The following is a 22,467-nucleotide window of genomic DNA, read 5'->3' as shown; positions in this document are numbered from 1 at the left end:
ATTTTTTCCCTTCTTTGGTTAGTAACTTCCAGTTGAAAAAGCAAAATGTACCCATCTCTTTATCTCTCTGTGCTAATAGTGTCTACAAACAATTCTGGAACGAAAATCTTATTTATAATATTAGAGAGACAAAGTGGGTGAGGTGCTATATTTTATTGGACCAGCTTCGGTTGGTGCAAGAGACAGCTCTTGACTAGTGACACTATAGTGAGAGAATAGGTGTAGCAGGCAAGGAGGAGAGGGGTTGTGTGTGCGTGGGTGCCTCATAACAAACCCCAAGGTACCAGGGTTTCCCTCTCCTGCTGCAGGGATGGCGTGGGCAACCACAGGTGTTCTCTCTCCTGCTCCCGTCCCAGTTTCTCCTGGGAGGACTTGAAGAACCTGAACAACAGTCGCTCCCTCCTGCCACCCTCATCTTAAGGCTCAGGCATTAGCTGCCCTGGGAAACAAAAACAGCTGCCACATGAGTTATCTCCCCGCACCAGTTTTGGCAGAGGCTGCAGGGAATGGAAGCTCTGCCCTTCCCCATCCTCTGCCTCATTAGCTTGTGACAGACATTGAGAGTCCAGCTAGTCGCACCCTCCCCCCTTCAGGTCCCATTCCCTCTCCCGGTCCTGCTCCCAGGCCCTGCCCCCGTTCTCGCGCTGCTGGTCCCGCTCCCCTCCCCCTCGCTCCAGTGCCTTGTGACACGCTCACACGCCGGGCGAGCGCGGAGAGCGCTTCCCCGGGCTGAGCCTGCCCTGCTGCCGCAGTAGTCATGGCTGCTGACGGGGTGGACGAGCGCTCCCCTCTGCTGTCCGCGCCCAGCTCCGGCAATGTCACCCCCACCGCGCCACCCTATTTACCAGTGAGCAGCCCCAGAGGTGAGTCCCCACTGCTGCCCTCCCCCGGGCCAGTCTGCGCGGGGGGAGAGGGTGGGCGTCTGGCACAGCTGATGAGTCCCGCAGCTTGGCCTGGCCCTGCAGGGCTTTCTCGGCGTGCCCCGGAGGCTGGGGTATTTTCCTGCCGGGGGGGCAGGGTGAGAAAGGCTGCACGATGAGTTTGCAACGTGCCGCATTCCCGGCTTCTCCGCAGCAGCCATCAGAGCATTGTTACCGGCGGCGAGTCAAACGTGCAGACCCTAACGTGCATCGCTCAGCAACTGCTGCTTGGCCTAGGCAGAGGCAGGGCGTGTTTGGTGCACACATTGTTCCCGTGTCCTTGAGAGGCTGTTGCTCAAGAAACAAGAAAAACCATGCAATCTGTCAATGAAAGCCTCATCACCCCTCCCCACCTCCCTATCTGCTGACCTAGGGGTTCCCTGTTCCTACAACCCACGAGCAAGTCATTTTTTTTTACCTCACTTTAGATCTCAGTAATTATTTTTATACTGAAAATTGAAAAAAAAAATAAAAAATGTGGGTGGGATATTGCATATGTAATTAGTCTTCATTTAAAAATCTACGCACCTTTTGGTGCTGCTTGTGAAATACCTTACTGAAAAGTGACACTAAACTTATTGTGGAGCTGAAAGTACCTTTTACCTTTCAATATCTTTTGCTTGAGTTGCCTTAAGAGGGAATAATGCTGACATTATTATTGGGCTTAGAGAAAATCACGTCTGATTTGTGCCTGATTGCTGATAGCTGCTCTTTGATGGGACTACCTTGCCTTGAGGAGGGGGACAGGTAGTTGTTGGGCCTTGAGACAAGCAGGCATGTGTATAGTTTAGTGAACAATAGGCTGAAGGAGGAAAGGAATAAACAAATGGTAGTTTCTCAGGTAGCAAAAGTAGTCTCACTTTTTCTTTACTGGATGGAAATTTGAGCAGCAAAGAAAAAGCTGAGAAACAATGGATGATGCTTTTAAAAGGCAGGGTAGAGCATGTTTCTAACAATGCTGAGTGCCTTGAGTTTTGAACTTTTTTTTTTTTTTTGTTCCCAACTGCAGAGCAGGCTTGAACAGGTACAGGTATAGTTATAACAACAGATTCACACGTTGGAGTTTAAAAGGTAAATTATTGGATTTTAGTCCTCCCATTGATTAGAGGTGGGATTAAACCAAAGGATATTTTAACTGTGAGTAACTAAATTCAGTATGATGAACTATAGGACACGGAGAGAATCTTACCTGCAAGCATATCTTAAAGAATCAAACTGGAACAAATGGAAAAAAGACATAGAAAGACCCCATTTATTTTCCAGTGGTCATCAAAGCCTTGTACCAGTAAACACAGGTGGTGGAATTCTACTTTGGTGGGCAAACTGGTACTAGAGAGTAGTTCTCTGCACAATAGCATCTATACCAAATAAAGTGACTAACAGATGTCATTGCACATTTGGTTTTGAAGGCCACGCACAAAAAAAGCAAGTTTGATACAGTAAGTCATTGACTTGTGAATGTGGGATCCAAATTAATGCTGTATTGTTGAACTCTCTTCTATAGGTGTAATAAAATTGGTCTGTTGGTAAAGGTTGTCTGTTCAGTAAGAGGGAGTTAATTTTTACTTAAGCAAGTAACTTAGATTTGGAGTTAGGAATAGTAATAAACTTGATCTAAAAATTAAATATAATTATGAATCTATGGTTTACAAAACACACTGATATAGATGTTTTTTAAACTAGTTAAACCTCTTCAATTAAACAATGTTAGAAAAAGCTCAGACTGTCTAAACTAAATGAGATTAGTGCAGCTTTAGTGGCAGCATTTAAAGTATGAGGTTCCAATCCTACTCTGGCTGGCTTTAATAGAGCATATTTGGGTCTCTATTTTTACCAGGCTTGTTACAAATTAGGATCTCCAGTTCTCACATACAGATGGTTTAAATCTAAACCAAAAAGTGATTTATATGTGAATACACTGTAGATGAGAGAACTAAAAAAAGCGGACAAATGCTATAGGTGAGCAAATATGTATTTTGTATACTGTAATCTTTAACCTGTCAGAAAATCAAGGCTGGATATGAAAATGTAGCTCTGCTATGCTCTTGGTTAACATTAACCATCATCTAGCATTCTTAATTACACAAACCAGTAACACAGGCCTCAAAACAGAGGTCATGGAGATTGGATTTTCTTTCCCTGGGATCTAATTATGCAGGATTGCCTTCGCTCCTTATATTTATAACCTCCTTAGCTTTAAAGTATATTGGTTTTCGGGCATCTTGAATTCTCATATTCAGTTGCTTTTTTCCTAGGAGTCTTTGTTTTGTAACTATTACTCTATGTATAGTTCAGAGTATTCTAAAAATGTGATTATTAATTCTGTAATATGAATGAATCAGTGCTATGACTTGGGTTTGAACCCAGATATAAGCCAATGCTGTAGCACTTTTCTTAAATATGGTTCTCATGCCAGTTGATATTATTAATAATTTCTATGATGTCAGCAGTGAAAATCTGTGAGAGAGCCCAGTATTTAAATTTCACATTCAGATGGCAGGAGAAAGCAACAAGTTTGAATGATTTTTGACATGTAATATTTTTATTAATACATTCCATACTCCTCCCATAGAGAGGGTGCAGAATCCATGTGTTAATAGGGCCCTTAAGCATTTTGTTGTTATAAGTATGTATGCCAGATCGCCTGTGTAAATCACGTACATGAAAGTCAAAATTATTTTGTTTTGCTAGTATGGCTTAAAGGAATAGTGAAAATTTGCTGGCATACAGTGTGTAGGCTAAATTGCTGTAGCTTCCTCGTTAATTTTCTCTCTACCTCAATTACCCTTGAGGAAGGCAAGTTGCTAGTTAAAAAGAAAATGTATAATATATGGCTGCTGTTTAAACTAATAAAAACTGCACTGTAATGTGTACATACAAGGGACAGAGTTAAGGTTGCACATTCTGTAATCTGAAACTGTTTAGCTACGCACCACTAGATAGGCTGTCCCATACACCTCAGGAGACCTGCAGGAGAAACTCCTCTCTCTTGTATGTCTTAGGAGCTGCAGAGATGCTGAAGCAGGAGTTCTTTAGTGGTGAGATGCCAAAAGTAGATCATGGGGGAGCACCCAGTGGATCATGCCTGCTGGTTGAGCAAGCAAGAAAATCCATGGATCACTAGGACCCAGCAGGAGCGCAGGCAGTGGAAAGAAGGAGATGTTCCCACCTTCAACTTTCACCCCCTTTCACCTAGGCTAGCAGGCTTAGTTTTCAGGCTAGTAGAGGCTGGATACGCTTTTCAAGTGCGGGCAAGGCCTTAGTTATGTTCTTATTTATGAAGTCTTCTAAGAGGAAGAACCACCTTTTTAATAATGAGGAGTGTGTGGATGGTAACACACTCCCAGGGCTCAATTTAATGCATTGGAAGCACCGATAAGTAGGGAGCATCTTCTCTTCACACAAGCCGCAGGGCAGGATCTCTCAAAAGTACACAGAGTGTGGTAGGGATTATCATATCCCAGAAGGGCCTGGTTTGTTGAGTTAGGGAGTTAGAAATGCCTAACCTACAAGTGTGCATGCTACGGCAAGCAGATAGTAGGCGTGCATATTCCTACTGAGAGGAGAAGCAGCAGAATTCACTCTAGAGAAATAATCCAGCACCATGCCTATGACAGAGGATGCATTGGGCCATGATTCTGCTGGCCAGTGCAAGATTTAGATTATAACCTCTTACTGGCAGGAGTAAGATTGTTTGATGTAGTGCAGTGGTCCTCTAGCTTTGTTATTCTGCAGTGCACGTTGAGGGGAACTTTCTTCTGGACTATCTCCCAGTCACTAACTGCCTGAGTCTCTAACCACCTGTCTGCCTTATTTTGTGGACCACCATCAATGGCTCTGCAGACCACTGGATGGCTGTAAACTGTAGTTTGAGAGGCACAGAAATAGAGCAATAACTTCTTTTTGTCAGCATATTCTTCATTACTCCATATATCCCTCCTCGTTTCCATGCTCCTTTTTAGGCCCAGAATCACAGTAGCTTCCTGTGAGGAAACCTGGATGCAGATCCCTTTGGAGATGGTTTCTGAATGTCTGGCAGAGGAAGATTTTCAAGAGTAATGTGAAATATGGCTTCCTAGGAAGCCAGTACCTTACCACATTCACAGCATTCCTATCCTGGGGAGAAAGGGACCCACCTCCTAGCTTGAACTAGGATACTCTGCATAGCAGAGAGCATTCTGCTGTCATTGATGATATGACATAGCTGTTGTTTTTCTTCTGTTGGAAGTAACATTGATAATGTAGCTATAAACCATAATGTCAATAGCAGGAATAAGATTTCATTACATGGGCTCTGAAAAGATCTATGGCTTGTAAAAACAGGACTTGCTGGAAATGACTGGATATCAGGAATGCTAGACCTACGCATATGAACTGGTTTACTGCTCTCAGTATATTATATCTTATAAGTACCACAATTATTTAGTCTGAAGTTCAGACTGTTAAAAAAGCCGTCTGTAAGTGCTATATTAATGTACTTTGAAAGCTGTCTGCATTTCTATTAAGAGTTCATGACTGGCAGACTCCTAACCCTGCTAGGGAATCTGTTTGTCTTCTCACAACATACTCTCTGCTGAAATTTAATTCCTGGTATTGATTTGTTTTTGGAACTCCTCTAAATGCATTTTTTTAGCATGAAGATTATAGCCCCAATATTTCCTTCATTTTTGGTGGATATTTTTGCCCAGTTCACAATCAGCCTTGTTCTAGCTCAGATGTGAACATCAGTCCAGTGCCATTCTAAAAGATAATCATAATTTATCTTGAGGTATTGGAAGTAGCTGATGTGGCAGGATACTAGAATCTGTGCTGCTCGCCTTGGAGCCAAACAGCTCTAATATGGGGCTGTGGTAGTGATTCTTCCCATTACAAATCTTATTTGACCATTCTCAGGTCTCCATCAGACTTCTGCTGCAGTGGAAGAAGATTGCTGCTTGTGCTGGATTCCACCAAGCAGAGCTGCCAATATTTAAAAGGACATGCAAGGAGAGTTCTCGGGCACACAGCAGTTCTGTGGGCTGGTAGGCTCCCAGACACTGGGGACTTTTATGTGCATTCTGGTGATCTCCAGGACTAAAAGCATTTTGCAAACAATTGTCACAACACAATGCCTGGCACTTGTTGCCACCCCTTTATGGAAGGGGAAAATGAGGCAGAGATTACAAACTCACAGTGAATTGCTCTTGGGCTGGGATCACAAGGCAGGAGTCCCTTTGTGACTCTTCCCAGTGATACCTAGGAATGTGAGGCATCTTGCTATCACCTGCCCTGAGCATGGGGAAGCCTTGTCTGTGCCTGCCAGGGGCCAACTCCGAGCCACAGGCAACACCTGCACACCCTTCTCAGGCCCTGTGAGGTCTGCTGTCCCTCGTGCAGGCTTGCAATAGGCACGCTCCAGCCCCTGAGTCCTCCAAACTTCCCCCTATGGTGTCCAGCCCCCTAAACCACTGGACACTCACAGAATTAGCAGGCCCACTGTTCCTACAGGAACAGTACACTGCAGCTTACTCAGTACACCTTAGAACCTAGCTTTGCTTAACACATAGCATTCAGGTATGTTTAGAGAGAGAGTAAGTATAACAAAGAACTGAGATTCAAGTGATAGCAAACAGAAATATTGACAACAAAGGGTTACATGTAAAATAAAATCAGAAGGTGCATTCTAGAAACTAAGCTTGACTAACACGATGCCCTCTTGTCTGATAAGGCACTGCTTAACCAAAGTCTTTCACACAGCATTTTTCCACTAGGAAAGCTGAGATCCTCCTTTCATGGGACCAAATGTGCTGGCAGCTTTCCTCCTGATGAGGCTGAAAAACACGTGTCAGACCGTGAAATCTGGTCTCCCCTCCCGTGAAATATGGTCTTTTGTGTGCTTTTACCCTATACTATTTCACAGAGTAGACCAGCGTTATCAAATTGGGGCTCCTGACCCAAAAGGGAGTTGCAGGGGGGTCACAGGGTTAATTCAGAGGGGATCGTGGTATTGCCACCCTTATTTCTGCACTGCTGCCCTCAGAGCTGGGCAGCCAGAGAGTGGCGGCTGCTGACTGAGGGCCCAACTCTGCAGGCAGCAGCACTGACGTGAGAGTGGCAATACCACCATACCATTCCACCCTTAGTTCTGTGCTGCTGCTGATGGCAGCTCTGCCTTCAGAGCTGAGCTCCTGGCCAGCAGCCGCTGCTGTCCCGCTGCCCAGCTTTGAAGGCAGCATCGCCGCAGTAATGGTAGCGGTATCACAACCCCTCTACAATAACCTTGCGATTTCACCCCCGCCTCTTTTTGGGGTCAGGACCTTACAATTACAACACTGATATTTCAGATTTAAATAGATGAAATCATGAAATTTACAAAATTGACCAAAATGGACTGCTAATTTGGTAGGGCCCTTACTATATACAGCTCCTACCCTCCAGCTGTTCACCTCTTTCTGTTCATTTCTTCTCCTGAAATCCTAACCCTCTCATTAGCATTTGACTCAGTATGCAAATAGCATTCCATTTGTAAGACAAACAATACACAGTTGTCAGCTAGGGAGATGAGTGTCTCCCACCTCCTGTTTTGTGAAACCTGCCTTCAGGCACACTACCTGTGGGTGACCTGCCTTTACTACATTGGCATAAGAACATGATTTGCAGTGTGTGTGTGTGTATATATATTTCCTTGCATATTATCTGCACATACATTTCACAAAGATAATGGCTTCTGTAGAAACCTTATATGACCCTCTTTGGTGAACTAGAATGTAAATACCAGACCCAGGGGATCTCTCTAACCCTTATGCATCCCTATGATTTCTGCCAGTTGGTACCCAGGGGTCCTTGGGTCTCCCCCTTGTTCTTAGTTCACTTCTTCGCCCACTAGCCGTGATGCCATTTGTTACTGAGCTGGCCCTTCTTTGGCTAGAGCTGGCTGCTCAACAGATGAGCCAGCTTTGTGATAGGCAGCTTTCTCGATGCTGGAAAAGGGGTTTATGGGAGCAGTAGCAGCAATAGCCCAAGCACCACCACCTGTCTGATTTTCCCAACTTTCAGTCATCTACAGTTGTTTTTTTTTAATTACACTGCTCTATTTAGAATGTGGGTGCAGTAGAAAATATTGCCAGACTCCAAAAGTATTTATTTTGGGTTCTTATGCATTATGGTATTGGCTTCTGTCTCTACTAGTGTGTAGTCTTGAACTGAGACTGTGGAGAGCTTAATTTGTGTCTCCGCATATAGGCATGCCTGGGCATTAATCCAAATGGCACTGCAGGTCTTCAGAAAGCAACCAATCATTAAAATGTTCTGAAGTTACTCCAAAAATCATCTTCAGGAGTGTATTGATTTCTGCAAAGGGTGATGGTAAGGCTGAGGTTCTGAAAGTGAACCTATCCTTATTAATGAAGGGCCAGTTTCTGCTTTCAGCTGCACTGGCGTAATTCTGGAGTAACTCCATACACGTCGGTGAGTTACTCCAGTATTTTGCCAGTGCAGATGATAGTAGACTTGAGTCTGAAATTTACCAAAATTATGTTTTGTTTTATTTTTTCAGCGTAGAGAGACATTTCACATTCATGCACCCAAAAATGCAAACAAATCGAAGGTCTTGGTTAGCTTGTGTGTAGGCTACACAGCAAAGAAAAGGCTTTAACAGCATCTTAGAAGATTTGATTTCTCATCATTAGGAAATATATTGTAGGTTTTTTTCTGTACTTCAGTACCCTGCCTACTCACAAAAATGGATGGAAAGAATGAGGTATAGTGTTAGTTAGGGTTGCCAACTTTGTAATATTTAAAATCCAGACACTCCAGCAGGAGTACTGGAACCTCCCCTGCCCTGCCTCTTTCCCAAGGCCCTGCTCCTGCCCTGCCTCCTCGCTCCAAGGCCCTGCCCACCATTTGCTCCCCCCTGCCCCCCGATCGGAAGGGACTTGTCTGCGGAGCCAGGGCTGGGAGCTGCAGGTGCCTGACACAGGTAGAAGGCAGCCCCAGCTCGGTAGGGTGGCCAGGTGTCTGGTTTCCGACCGGAACAGCTGGTTGAAAAGGGATCCTGGCAGCTCCGGTCAGCACTGCTGACCAGGTCGATGACTGTCCAGCTGGTGGTGCTTCGCAGTGGTAGCCACCGCACTGCATGGTTCCCGGGAAGCAGCCGGCATGTCCGGCTCCTTGGCTTAGGTGTGGCCAAGGAGGTGTGTGTGGCGGCCCCTCTTGCAGGAGTGGCTCTCATTGGCCGAGTCAGGGCAGGGGACAAACTAGCGCGATTTGTGAGCGCTCAGCAGGTGGCTGTTGAGGAGTTATGGTGTGCGCCTCTTCTGGTGCTGCCGGCCCTCTTCTCACTCTTCTCCTGTGGCTGGCCTTGAGCTGTGGCATGTGCCCTCACTGCCCTGCAGCGAACCATGGTGTGTCGCCCCATCGCTGACACCCAGGAGTTTGAGGTATGTATCTCCATCTCTGAGTGCTGGGAATAGGGCTGCACCCCCATCCCCTTCACTGCATCCCTCCCCGTCCCATCCCCGGCACCCTCATCCCTCCCTGTCCCAACCCCCTGCACCTCCCAGATCTGCCACCCTATATCCTTCACCCTCCATAACCCTGCACCCCATTCACCTCCATACACTGCTGAACTCCCATTATGTCCCTATACACCCGTGTGCCCCCCACATCCTCATGCACCTGTAGCCTTCTGCCTCCCCCTGCCTCCTCATCCACCCCATATACCCCCCACACCCCCTCCTCTCTCCTTTGCTGCCCTCTCTCACCCTCATTCTGCTGTCGTCCTTGGCCTCTTTCCCTCCCCATCCCCTCTCCTTCACCCTCTCCCATCTTTTTTCTTCAGCTCACCCTCCTCCCTTCCCAGCTGGGTGATTTAGGCAGCCCCTGGAAGAGTGGGGTCCTCTTGGGCACCATCATAATCAGAGACAGAAAATAAAAAGGCAATAAAATCAGACAATAAAACTCAGCCAGCAGCCCCAGGGCCCAGGCAGAGCAAAGCCCCCTCAGTGCCAGGTGGCCCGCCTCCAACCCCTTTGCACTGGGGTGCAACCTTCATGCCGGGTATTTGAGTCACACATTCCATCTCCTGTGTTCAAACTGTTGCAGCTCCTGGCCTTCTCCTGGTGCCTCTTTGGGCCTTGCAGTGAAAATGGTCACATGAGCGAGGGTGGGGGAGAGCAAGCAAGGGAGGGAGTGGGGGCCCCAGGAAAGGGGCGGGGCAAGAGTGTTCAGTGTTCGAGAATTAGAAAGTTGGCGACCCTACGGCTGAGTAGGGGTTGGTGCAGGTGATGACCCAGTGCCTCCCCATCTCCCCCGCCTGCAGTAAGTGGACTGTGGATGTTCGATCAGTAGACCTGACCGGACTTCCTGGTCGAAAACTGGATACTTGGCTACCCTATACAGTGTCTCCACAAGCTAAGCTAAAACAAACTGATAGGACTAAATTGAGCCTGTCAGCTTTAACAGTAGCCCTTTAATTCTTTCCAGCAGCTGCTGCTTTGCTTAACACTCCATTTTTTTTATGGGAATACGATGTGACTCTGGGTTTCTTTGAAACATTTGTTGATAGTTTGGCTGTGAGCTACTGTATAGTTTATTCGGTGTCTCTTGGCTCCTCGCTTAAAGGGGAGCTCTTTTGTACACACTTCCTATTTTATGCTGTTTTAAAGCCTTGGGCTTCAGTAATTTTTACCTCCTTCTCCTCACATATGCACATATTTAGTGCTCTCATTTCAAGACACTAATTTACATAAAAAGTGACTAAAATAGACTCAAGCTATTATCTCCAGTAAAAGTTTACTTAGGACTGTCGTGGTTAAATGAATTTTGCAGCATTACTGTAATGCATTATGCTGTGTTTTCTATTGCCTCTTGCAATTCCCTATTTAAGAACACAGGTATAAACTGTAGTGGGGACCTAGTACATTATGGCTGGCTTCTCTCAGACACTGGGATAGAGAAAGGGAAATCTGGTAATTCAAAAGGGCAGAAGGCCTTTTTGGTCCCTCATCGTGCTGAGCTGTTGTTTTTAAATTACTAACATTTCCTTTTAGTCCATTACATAAGCTGTATTTGCATTTACAATCCCAGTCAACCAAATACCTTCCCCATAATTCCGAAACTTGTCTGAGTGACTGCTGAAAGCTGAAGCCCCAAGGTTGGTCAGTCCAGCCTACTACTGCCAAAAGCAGAATTGTTTTCCACAAATTTCCGTCAAGGGACTAATCCACATTCTTAAAGGGCCTGAATCTGTGAAGTGCCAAGTATTCTCCACTCCCTTTGACTTCAGTGGAAGTTGAGGGGTCTTAGAACCCTCAGGATGTACTTTTAGCACCTTGTGGGATTGGATCCATAGTGCTCACTCTAGGGGAGCTATTCTTGGGAGTCAGGAAAAATTTCCTTTCTTTTAATTTTACCTGATTTCTTCTAGTATTACCCTTTTGTATGCCACACTAAATATATCTGTCCCAATGTTGTATCCTCTTCAGGTAATATAAGTGCTTGCCAGGACTTTCCCACTTACCCGAGCTATGTATATTTTATTTATCAGTTTTCATTTTTCCTCCAGAAGTCAATCTTTTTCTTCCCCACCCCACCCAATCCTTGTTTTTGTTTCTCTCTGAACTCTTTGGAATTTGGCCACATGTCTCTGGTATTGAAGTGCCTGGATACAAATGCAGTATTCCAGAGGCAGACATGTTACCTCTTATCACCTTCCCAGTGTGTGATGTAATGCTTCTATATTGTCAATATCATACAGTATGGTTATAGAACTAGGACTAATGTATTAATACAGAATATTGGGGAAAATCTGTAAAACAGTTTTGTGATTACTTTAGATAAACGATAACACCAACCACTAACTTTCTGATTCTGTGTCTTAAGCTATTGTGACCACTGGAAATATTTTCTGCTGTAGAGTTACTCTGACCATCCTATTGGTTTGGTTGTTGAACTGTTTTATCATTTCTTTGCAGCAGAACTCCCCCCTCCGTATACCGCCATTGCCAGTCCTGATGCCAGTGGTGTTCCTGTAATAAACTGCCGCGTGTGCCAGTCACTAATCAATTTGGATGGCAAGCTTCACCAACATGTTGTTAAGTGCACAGTTTGCAATGAAGCTACGGTAAATGGATTTTTAGATTTTTCCATTGTTGTTGATATATTCTATTAACTCCTGGTTATGTAGAAAGGGTATATCAGTATTACTGATCACCTAGCATGTTTGTTCAAGAATTATTGACACAAGGTGGGCTCGGTTATCTGTTAGCAATGAAAATGTACAAAAGCAATAAAGCCTTCAAGCTCCTACGCCTACTTGTTTCAGGTGGAATGCATCTTGCTTTCCATCTCTTATTCTTAGCAAGCGGGAATTCAAAGAGTTAAAAGAGTCAGTTAAAGCAGAAGCTAACTCCCTGATGTTTTAGGGACAGACGAGACAGCATGAAATGATAGGCTTTCGGGGCGGGGAGGGGTTGAGGGAAAAGAGGGTGCAGTATTTCTAGATATGACAGAAAAAAAAATCGAGATGTCTTAAGTATTTTAGATATAAATTAAGGAAAACAATGCCTAATTTACCCAGTGGACTACATATGTGTATTTGGCTGAATATGTGCACTATTTTGTTAAATAATACTCTAAAGACTTTAGTTTCAACTATTGTTTAGAAAGTTTTGTGCTGTATATATAAACTCCACCCCTTCCCCTCTTATTTAAAAAAACAAGTTTTCTCAGGACCTGAAATCTATAGTGTCCCCTTGACATACTTATAAAATCAACCAATGGTAGTATGAATTTCATTATGCTCCCCATATCCAGGACTGCAGTGTTACACAGTGAGGGACAAATGTGCCTCTTGCCCTTGGGTGGGTGCAGAGCATCATGTTTGCAGCAGAAATAAAAAAGAATTCCATTACATTGAGGAAGCAAAATTTTTTGGATTCTAAGTGAGATTCCCCAACTCAACAGAAATCCCATCCATACATGTTAGAGGAGTTTGGCTGGGCAGAGAATATTAAAAGGGCGGTGGAGGGGTACTCCAAATGGCATCAATTCCACCAGCTCCTCAAGTCACATTAATCAGCATTATATCATGGGCTACGTGTTCCTGTACTGAATTTAACCAACTCATCTGCACATGGAGACTGTGGCTCGCTGACAGCACAGGACTGTTGAGACTCAGGAATCCTAGGTTGATTCCACATTCTCTAGTGGTTACAAACCTGTCTTCTGCTGCTCTATCACAGCCTTTTCTCTGCAGGGTCCCAGTCCCTGCCTCCTCACCCAGCCAATCCCAGTCTTACCCTACCAGTTCTTACCCTACCCTGCTCCTCAGTTCTTGCACTTGGTGCCACAGCAGCCCTTGCAATCTGGAGGAACAATGTCAGGGGAAGTCTATAGCAGCCCTGCTCTGGAGCATACCAAGTACAGATGGAATCTTTGGAGACTCTAGCTACCAAACTCTACAAGCATGTGTGAGCTATGACTTTCAAAGGCTTGGAGCTTGGCCAACTCTGGATGATTTCTTGTGGGAGCAGCAAAAGGCATAGCCCCAACATTAAGCTTAACTTCCTATCAAATTCCAAGCCCTTCAACTAAAGCTTGAGCAATGGATTTGCTAGAGCTGCTGGACAAAATGTTTGTAAGAATTTTTTTAACATATGTTACTTTGCCAATTTCCCTAACCTCATTTTCAGAAATTGCTGAACTATTTTTGCTGAAACTTTCCAAAAATATTTAGACTGAGGCAGTCACCTAACAGGGAAAATGTCAGCTAAAAAGTTTGGCAGAATAATTGAAAACTGTGCCTTGTAGTGGGAAGTGTTGAGCAACCTTAGCTATAAGTGTAAGTTACTAGCTCTGCCTAGGATAAAACTTTTCAGTTAGAAATATGTCAATTAATGTGTGAACACACTGATAGAAACTGATATTTCATAGATTCTTAGGCCAGGAAGGAACACTATGATCATCTAGTTTCATCTTTTGGATAACACAGAAAAAATTAAGAGAACTTAAAATATTTTTAAAGATATATTTTTAATTTGTTGAAAAGGAAAGCGGGAGTGGGGTTGTTCTAGCAGTAAAAATGTGCTGATAGCAGGAACTTCTGAGATATAAAAAATGCAGGTCCTAGCTTTAGGTGTTTGCGATTATCTCTTAGAGAACGAACAAGATGCATGATTCTCTTAGTATTATTGATTAATTTGTATTACCATAGCACCTAGGAGACCTCTCATGCACCAGGACCTTATTGCGTTAGGCTCTATACAAACAGGCAGATGATATTTCAGATATTTTGTTCTAAATTATATTGTATTGTAACTTCAGTCTATCCATTCTGTTAATTATTTTGGTCCAGATTCTAAAAGGTATTTAGGCACAGAAGTCCCAAAGGGTCTTAGCTTTTGTGCCAGATCTTGCTCCCTTACTTATGTAAATATTGCAGTCAGTGGGATTAAGTCTCAGAGTATGACAGGTAGGATTTATCTCTTAAGCAGCAGTATTTGTTTAGAATACAGTTCAGTAAATGTTGAATAAAACTAAACTTTGTAGGTTTTGAACTCTGTTTCTAAACTTTGAATTGGACACTGTGCATTAGGCTACAAAATCCTTGGTTCTTGTTTTATATATGTATAAAAATCTTTTTCTCTCAGTAGAGACTGTATATTACTTGACTGAGGCTCTGTGTATATAATAGTGAGTAGATAGATAGATTGAGAGAATAATGAGGATAAACCCTTTGGAGATGTGGATATTTAAGCATTCAAGTGGCAGTGTATGAAATACCAGTGTTCTTAGGATTCATTTTATAAAATCAAATGTAAGGGCTGCACAGTTCAAACAACATGCATTCAGCAATTTATGCAAACACACACATGCATGGAACTGGGACCTAATTTAATGTTATGCTTCTTCAACTAAACAGTGAGACAAAAGCATTTTCCTGCTCTTTAAGCTAAAGTTAGGGTGCCGATCAATAATTTTAATTGTTTGTTGTTAAAACTTTAGCCCTGTCTTTTTTTTGGTCATGTCCTGTCCTGTAAGGAGAGACTCTGTCCTTCCCTTTTTTTAACTTGGATTCATGTCATATCAGTTACTCTGTTTAAGATACTTAGGAAACTAGCAAAGAAAAAATATTAGTTCACTATTTTGTATAAAAATTCTGATGGTTTTGTTGTTGTTGTTGTTGTTGTTGTTTTTGTCTAGCCAATCAAAAACCCTCCTTCAGGAAAGAAGTATGTTAGATGTCCATGTAATTGTCTTCTTATCTGTAAGGATACATCTCGGCGAATAGGATGTCCAAGACCCAACTGGTAAGACCTAAAGAATGTTAATGACAGATACAATGGTGATGTGAATGTTATAAATATTTTAATATCATTGTTAGTCATTCATTTAGCAAAGTGTGTCCACTTTCATTAGCACTACAAAAATATTTGTCCATGGATCTGTGTAGACCTCAATTTATTGGATTCATTAGGTTAACGTATTCAAAGAAGAAAACTACATTACTAGTGCCATAATAACCATTTCTCTAACATGATTGATATCCGTTTCAAGCATGTTTTTTAATATATTTAATATGGAATAGTATATTGTGTAAGTTGTATGAGGAATATATGAAGTGAATAGCATACAATATAGTGGGGAAACAATTTAAAAGTTCTGGGAAATATTGTGCATAATTTCCTGGAAGCTCAGTTCTATGGTAATTCCATGGGAAAGTGGTGAATACACAACTTCTGTTATAGTAACTCTGTTGCTTAGTAATGGTGAATAACATGACACACTTGTTAAATCTTTCATTGCAGAAATCCTTCCTACTCCTTTCTCAAAAAAAAAAAAAAAAATTAGTCAGTGAACATATCTGCTCTTTGTTTAGAAAAACTAGTTAATATAAACTGATCTGATGTTTATGTGAATCTTTAGAATTCTAACAGAAATAAGAGGCATGTGTTTGGACACACCAGATGCCACTGCATACTTTCACACAATAAGTGAAATCCCAGCCCCATTGAAGTCAAGGATTTCATCCAATAAATCTAAGTAAGCAGGAATCCATAACACATAATAATGTACTAGATAACCAGGAAGCACAAAAATAAACCAATTTCCCAAATTTTGTTAAAACATCAGACCCAATAGTATATGCTTCTTCAGCAGCTCTCCTTGAAGGAGAGCAAGATTGGGAGTGTGCATATTGTAGGAAAGGGCCCCTGACAGAGAATGCCCTGCCACTGTTCCCTGCCTTCCACACTGAAGAGGGTCTCGCCCAGCTTGAGCTGTGGCAGCATGGATGGGGAGGGATGACATGGGATTAGGTGATTCTTTGTGCCTGCATTTTTGCTTCATATACTGTCATCTGTGTTGTTTGTTCAAACCACATGAGCAAACTGGAAACATGAAATGATACAGTCTGGTTAACTTAAAAATACAAAACCAAGCATGTGACAAAATTGACATAAAATGGTCTTTGGAGCTCAAAATTGATTTTTTCCTCCTAGTTGATGCAGAGTGGGCTATTTAGGACTAATTTAAAGCTAAATGACTTAGTGTATAGAAAAAGTTTTTTTTCTTTAAATAGAGTTTGCTCTTAAGTGGTCTTAACTGTACTGGAATCCTGGTATTTTCTAACTTTCTGCATTTGAATGACACTATGCCAGTTCTCATTCCCATTGCCAACTTGAGGATAGATATAAAGAATGGCTAATGTCATCTGAGTCGCCCTCTGTGTGGGTCCCAGGTGAGCAAACCTCCTGGGAAATAAACAGGGATCTCCCATAGTCTGCCCAAGCCTCATACTGTGGGATTTACAAAACGTGGTGTTTTTTCCGTTTGTGTATGAGAGAGAGAGAGAGCGAGCTTGTAAATGGGGCATATTCTCACTGCTTGCCAAAGCTGCCAGCTGAGCAGCCTGAAGTGAGTGTTGGGCATCCCCTTTGTGGGCAGAGACTGTTGACACAGAAGAGGCAAGGAGGCTACCTGGCCTGTCTTGGCTTGGAGTGTGTGGGAAAGAGGGAGAGAGTCGTATGAGAAGAAGAAATCTGGTTGGAGAAGTGGTGAGGAGAGAGGCCGATTTTGAAGGGAAAGGAGAGTTTGAATGGAGAAGGATGTTGGCTGGAAGACCAAGATTGAGAGTCTAACTCCTGCTACGTGTTTCCCCTGTCATTGCCACATATCTCTGTTCACAGTCCCAAACTGGACTCTGCCATTTGCTGGCTAGGTCTCTGTTCTTGAAATTGTCGCCATTTACACTCGTATAATAACCTTTCAGTAAAGAAAATGGTGTCTTCCTTACCTGTTTGGATAACACTAATAAGAGAGAGCTCAATTGGATGCACATATAATAAGTAGGTTCCACTTTACAGTCATAAAATATTTGGTAAGGTCTTGCAGAGCTAATAACCTAAATGCATCATCCCTTCCCCTCGTTAGTGTAATGACATGGCATATATGTTTAATGTTCCTACCACAGTAGACGCATCATTAACCTTGGTCCAGTGATGTTGATTCCGGAAGAGCAGCCAGCTCAGCCTGCCTTGCCAGTTCAGCCAGAAGGTACTCGGGTGGTGTGCGGACACTGTGGAAATACATTCCTGGTAAGTAACCCATGTGCATTGTAGCGTCAGGGTTTTCGTGTACACTTGGAGCTGGGGTTGTGATTCCCAGCTCAAAGAGATGAGTCTGCGCTAGCTCAAGCAAGTGTGCTAAAAATAGCACTGTAGCATGGACGGCAGCTCAAGATTAGTTGTCCAAGTATTCATCCTCTGCCCCATGGTATAGCTTGTGTGTTCCTTACAAGGGATACTAGAAAACTGTAAATGCAAAAAATTGCTGGTTCTCCATTTTTAATATTGCCATAATTTAATTGCCATCAAGGCGGACGTCGCCCATTTCCAACAGTTCACAAGAAGGTGTGAGTATCAGCAGAGGGAAAATTTACTTTTTCTAATGACCCATCCATTCCCAGTCTTTATTCAGGCCTAATGTGATGGTCTCCAGTTTGCAAATTAATTCTAGTTCTGCGGTTTCTCGTTGAAGTCTGTTTCTGAAGTTTTTTGTTGAAGAATTCCCACTTTTAAGTCTGTTATTGAGTATCCATGGAGATTGCTCTCCTAGTGGTTTTTGAATGTTACAATTCTTGATGTCTGATTTGTGTCCATTTATTCTTTTGCATAGAGACTGTCCAGTTTGGCCAGTGTACATGGCAGAGGGGCATTGCTGGCACATGATGGCATATATAATAATTTTATATCATTTTCTCTCTCTTGATATTCCCCACCTTCTTGTCAAGTGTTGGAAATGGGCCACTTCCACCTTAATTAAATTGGCCTCATTAGCACTGATCCCCCACTTGGTAAGGCAACTCCCATCTTTTCATGTGATGTGATATATATACTACTTACTGTATTTTTCACTCCATGCATCTGATGAAGTGGGTTTTAGCCCACGAAAGCTTATTCTCAAATAAATTTGTTAGTCTTTAAGGTGCCACAAGGACTCCTTTTTGTTTTTAATAAGAGAAGAGTTGGTGAATCATACTAGTTGAGACAATTTAAAACAGTTTGGCTAAAATCATATAGAATTTGAAGTTTACTTTTAAAATAAAATAAATTAGTTTTCCTCCCAACTTCCCCTTTCTGTAATTAACATTGCCAGGGCTTCCCTGTTGGAGGGTTAACAATATCACTAATCAGCTGCAAAGTGCTTCAGAGTTAGAGAAAACTGGCCTGCTTTCTGCTCACGTGGCTCAGCTTCTCCCAGCCCACACAGGACACATGCCTTTTGTAAAGCAGCTGCCCTGACAGACTCCATGGGGGTAAGTAGAGTTGAGCTACAGGGAATGTACTGGAGCATAGCCAAAACTACAACACCCAATTCCAGAAACCTCTAAGTGTGGAGTGCTAATGGTGCACCTGCCTAGCAACAATGACCCTGACACAATTCATTCCTACCCACTCCCCTGTTCTCTACAGATCTCTCAAAGATATATCTCTCTATTGGGCACATGGGTTACACTGGCACCTGCTCTGCCAGTGTCAGAGAAGTAATCAGACAGCCATCTGGTAGGTGGGTCCTCTGTATGTGTAAATAGTCCCAAAGCCATCTACTTACCTCTGGAGACCCAGCAAATGCCTCTTCAGGTCCAGTGTCTTGGATACTACCTACAGTAGATCTTATTAGTCAGAAATTTCCACTACAACTGGTGTATTTCCACCAATACATGTCTATAGTGGTGTAGTTAAGGTGCCAGCAGTTGCTGCCATTGTGTCCACTAGACTTTCTTTTAGACAACATGGTAGACCTATGCACCAGAAATTGCAAGAGCCTTTTGTGTGCTAGTGCTTAGGTCTGGGAAATAGGAGTCAAAGTTAGAAATCTCTGATCTCCTCCTACTGTGCTACCTGATAAAGTATAATTTCAAGTGTTTTAGGTAGCCAGCCGGCCAGTCAGGCAGCGGAACAGACAGCTACAGCGGCCAGCAAGCAGAGCTGTAAACAGAGGAGTTTGAGTGGAAGTTCTGTTGGAGGAGTTTGGGGGGAAGACTAAGAGAACCAGGCAGAGGAACAGACAGGCTAGTGAAGGGAGTGTGTGGTGGTCTGGCAGTGTTGTGGTACTCACTGGGGGGTTGTTTTCCTGTGGATGGTGGTTTGGTTTGATTTGTGTTAGCCTTCCCACCTTGGTCCGGGAATGACAGATACAGAGGCAGCAGTGGTAGTTACCCAAGCAGTGGAAGACTCAGTGAAGATGATTGGATGTGGAAGCTGTGGCATATACATGATCCTGGAGGGGGTACCTGAAAAGAGTTTTCTCTGCATGAAGTGTCACTTGATAGAGCTGATGGAAGAAAAGATCCTATGATTGGAGATGCAGGTGGAAATTCTGGTTGAGCTTAGAAAGGGGTTTGAGCAGATGATGGAGCAAAGACATGAGGAGACTGAAGGGAAAAGCTTAGACTTGCAGATGGAAGCAAGACCAAAGAACTCTGAGGGAAGATTTCTGGTGGAGGAAAGTGGACACTGGGGACTTTGACACTGTGACTAAGACAACCAGGCAGAGGAAAAGACGGGCTAATGAAGGAGAAATAGAGCTCAGGAACAGGTTTACGGAGTTGGAAAATTAAGAAGGGGCACAGCAGGTGGTCGCTGAAGGTGAGGGGGCAAGGAAGAAGAGAAGAACAGCCAGTCCTATAGAAAGAGGGGAAGAGTCAATGGAGATAACACCAAATATAAACCCCATGAGGCTGGGTTGCAGAGGTTTATAAGGGAGAATAGGAATCAAGAGAACTTGCAGCCAGAGGGAACAGGGGGTAGACCGGAGAATTGCACAATCACCAGGAAAAGGCAGGTCTACATGATTGGGGACTCCTTACTGAGAAGAATAGACAGAGTAACCAGAGCTGATCCATAAAACAGAACAGTGTGCTGTCTGCCGGGTGCTAAGATACAGGATGTGGCCCTGAGGCTGAATAGGATCCTGACGGGAGTGGGAAAGAATCCACTGATTGACCTTAATGTGGGAACAAATGATAGATGCTTGCTGGAATGTATCAAGGGAGACTGTGCCAGGCTGGGGAAGATGCTCGAGAAAATCGAAGCTCAGGTGATCTTCAGTGGGATTCTGCCTCTTCCTAGAGAAGGGCAAAAAAAGTGTGACAAGATTATGATGATCAACAGATGGCTCAAGCAGTGGTGCTTTAAGAAGGGCTTTGGTATGTGCTGCCACTGGCATCCATGAACAGAGGACTGTTCTTATGGGATGGACTTCACCTGAGTAGGGAGGGAAATAGACTTCTAGGATGGAGGCTGGCACAACTGATTAAGAGAGCTTTAAACTAGGAATTTGGGGGAGATGGCTGGGAGATCTCCAGGTAGTCTGCATACTGGATTTTAACATTGAGAGAGAAGAAAACGAAGTAAGAAAGGATACAGCTGTGGATAGGAGAATGGACATAAGGAGGAAGGGTAGTGTAGATACCAGTCTAATAGGCAGTACTCGTGGTAGAATGTCTGTGCCTAATCAGGTAACGAATGTGAGTGAAGCCAAACAGCAAAAATTGAGATATTTGTACACCAATGCGAGGAGCCTAGGTAACAGAATGGAGGAACTAGAGTTACTGGTGCAGGAAGTGAAAGCAGATATTATAGGGATAACAGAAACATGGTGGAATAGTAGTCATGACTGGAGTAAAGTTATTGAAGGGTATGTACTGTTTAGGAAAGACAGAAATAAAGGTGAAGGTGGTGGAGTAGCATTGTATATCAACGATGAGGTAGACTGTAAAGGAATAAGAAGTGATGGAATGGATAAGACAGAGTCTGTCTGGGCAAAAATCACATTGGGGAAGAGCTACTAGAGCCTCACCTGGGATAGTGCTTGGTTTGTGCTATAGAGCACCGGGATCTGATTGGATATGGATGGAGATCTCTTTAATGTTTTTAATGAAGTAAATACTAATGGGAATTGTGTGATCATGGGAAACTTTAACTTCTCAGATATAGACTGGAGAACAAGTGCTAGTAATAATAATAGGGCTCAGATTTTCCTGGAGGCGATAGCTGATGGATTCCTTCACCAAGTAGTTGCTGAACCAACAAGAGGGGATGCCATTTTAGATTTGGTTTTGGTGAGTAGTGAAGACCTCATAGAAGAAATCGTTGTAGGAGACAAACTTGGTTTGAGTGACCATGAGTTAATTCAGTTCAAACTAAATGGAAGGATAAACAAAAATAAATCTGTGACTAGGGTTTTTGATTTCAAAAGGGCTAACTTTAAAAAATTAAGGAAATTAGTTAGGGAAATGGATTGGACTGAAGAACTTGTGCATCTAAAGGCAGAGGAGGCCTGGAATTACTTCAAGTCAAAGTTACATAAACTATCAGAAGCCTGCATCCCAGGAAATGGGAAAAAATTCGTAGGCAGGAGTTGTAGACCAGGCTGGATGAACAAGCATCTCAGAGAGGTGATTAAGAAAAAGCAGAAAGCCTACAAGGAGTGGAAGATAGCAGGGATCAGCAAGGAAAGCTACCTTATTGAGATCAGAACATGTAGGGATAAAGTGAGAAAGGCCAAAAGCCGTGTAGAGTTGGACCTTGCAAAGGGAATTAAAACCAATAGTAAAAGGTTGTATAGCCATATAAATAAGAAGAAAACAAAGAAAGAAGAAGTGGGACCGCCAAACATTGAGGATGGAGTGGAGGTTAAGCATAATCTAGGCATGGCCCAATATCTAAACAAATACTTTGCCTCAGTCTTTAATGAGGAATTTAGGAATAGTGGCAGGATGACAAATGGGAATGAGGATGTGGAGGTAGATATTACAACATCCGAGGTAGAAGACAAACTCGAACAGCTTAATGGGGCTAAATCAGGGGGCCCAGATAATTTTCATCCAAGAATATAAAGGATCTGGCATATGAAATTGCAAGCGCAATTGCAAGAATTTTTAATGAATCTGTAAACTGAGGGGTTGTACCGTATGACTGGAGAATTGCTACCATAGTTTCTATTTTTAAGAAAGGGGAAAAAAAAAATGACCTAGGTAACTACAGGCCTGTCAGTTTGACATCTG

General features: G+C 43.2%; 1 protein-coding gene across 2 annotated transcripts in view; it reads left to right on the top strand.

Annotated features, from left to right (window-relative positions):
• The first annotated feature begins 671 nt into the window (after positions 1 to 671).
• The window catches only part of PIP4P2 (phosphatidylinositol-4,5-bisphosphate 4-phosphatase 2), a 54,193-nt gene continuing 32,397 nt past the window's right edge, over positions 672 to 22,467 (top strand). Inside the window, exons 1-4 of one of the 2 annotated variants that reach the window (XM_030553429.1) lie at positions 672 to 863; positions 11,876 to 12,021; positions 15,102 to 15,208; positions 17,371 to 17,494. In XM_030553429.1, the coding sequence (XP_030409289.1) occupies positions 758 to 863; positions 11,876 to 12,021; positions 15,102 to 15,208; positions 17,371 to 17,494 (483 nt within the window). In that variant the 5' untranslated portion in view covers positions 672 to 757. Of the gene's footprint in view, positions 864 to 11,872; positions 12,022 to 15,101; positions 15,209 to 17,370; positions 17,495 to 22,467 lie in introns of both variants that reach the window. The other variant, XM_030553428.1, reaches the window with a different exon arrangement.

This window comes from Gopherus evgoodei, chromosome 2 (genome assembly GCF_007399415.2).
Source record: "Gopherus evgoodei ecotype Sinaloan lineage chromosome 2, rGopEvg1_v1.p, whole genome shotgun sequence".
Lineage (NCBI taxonomy): Eukaryota > Metazoa > Chordata > Testudines > Testudinidae > Gopherus > Gopherus evgoodei.
This window is presented reverse-complemented; position numbering and strand designations above follow the sequence as displayed.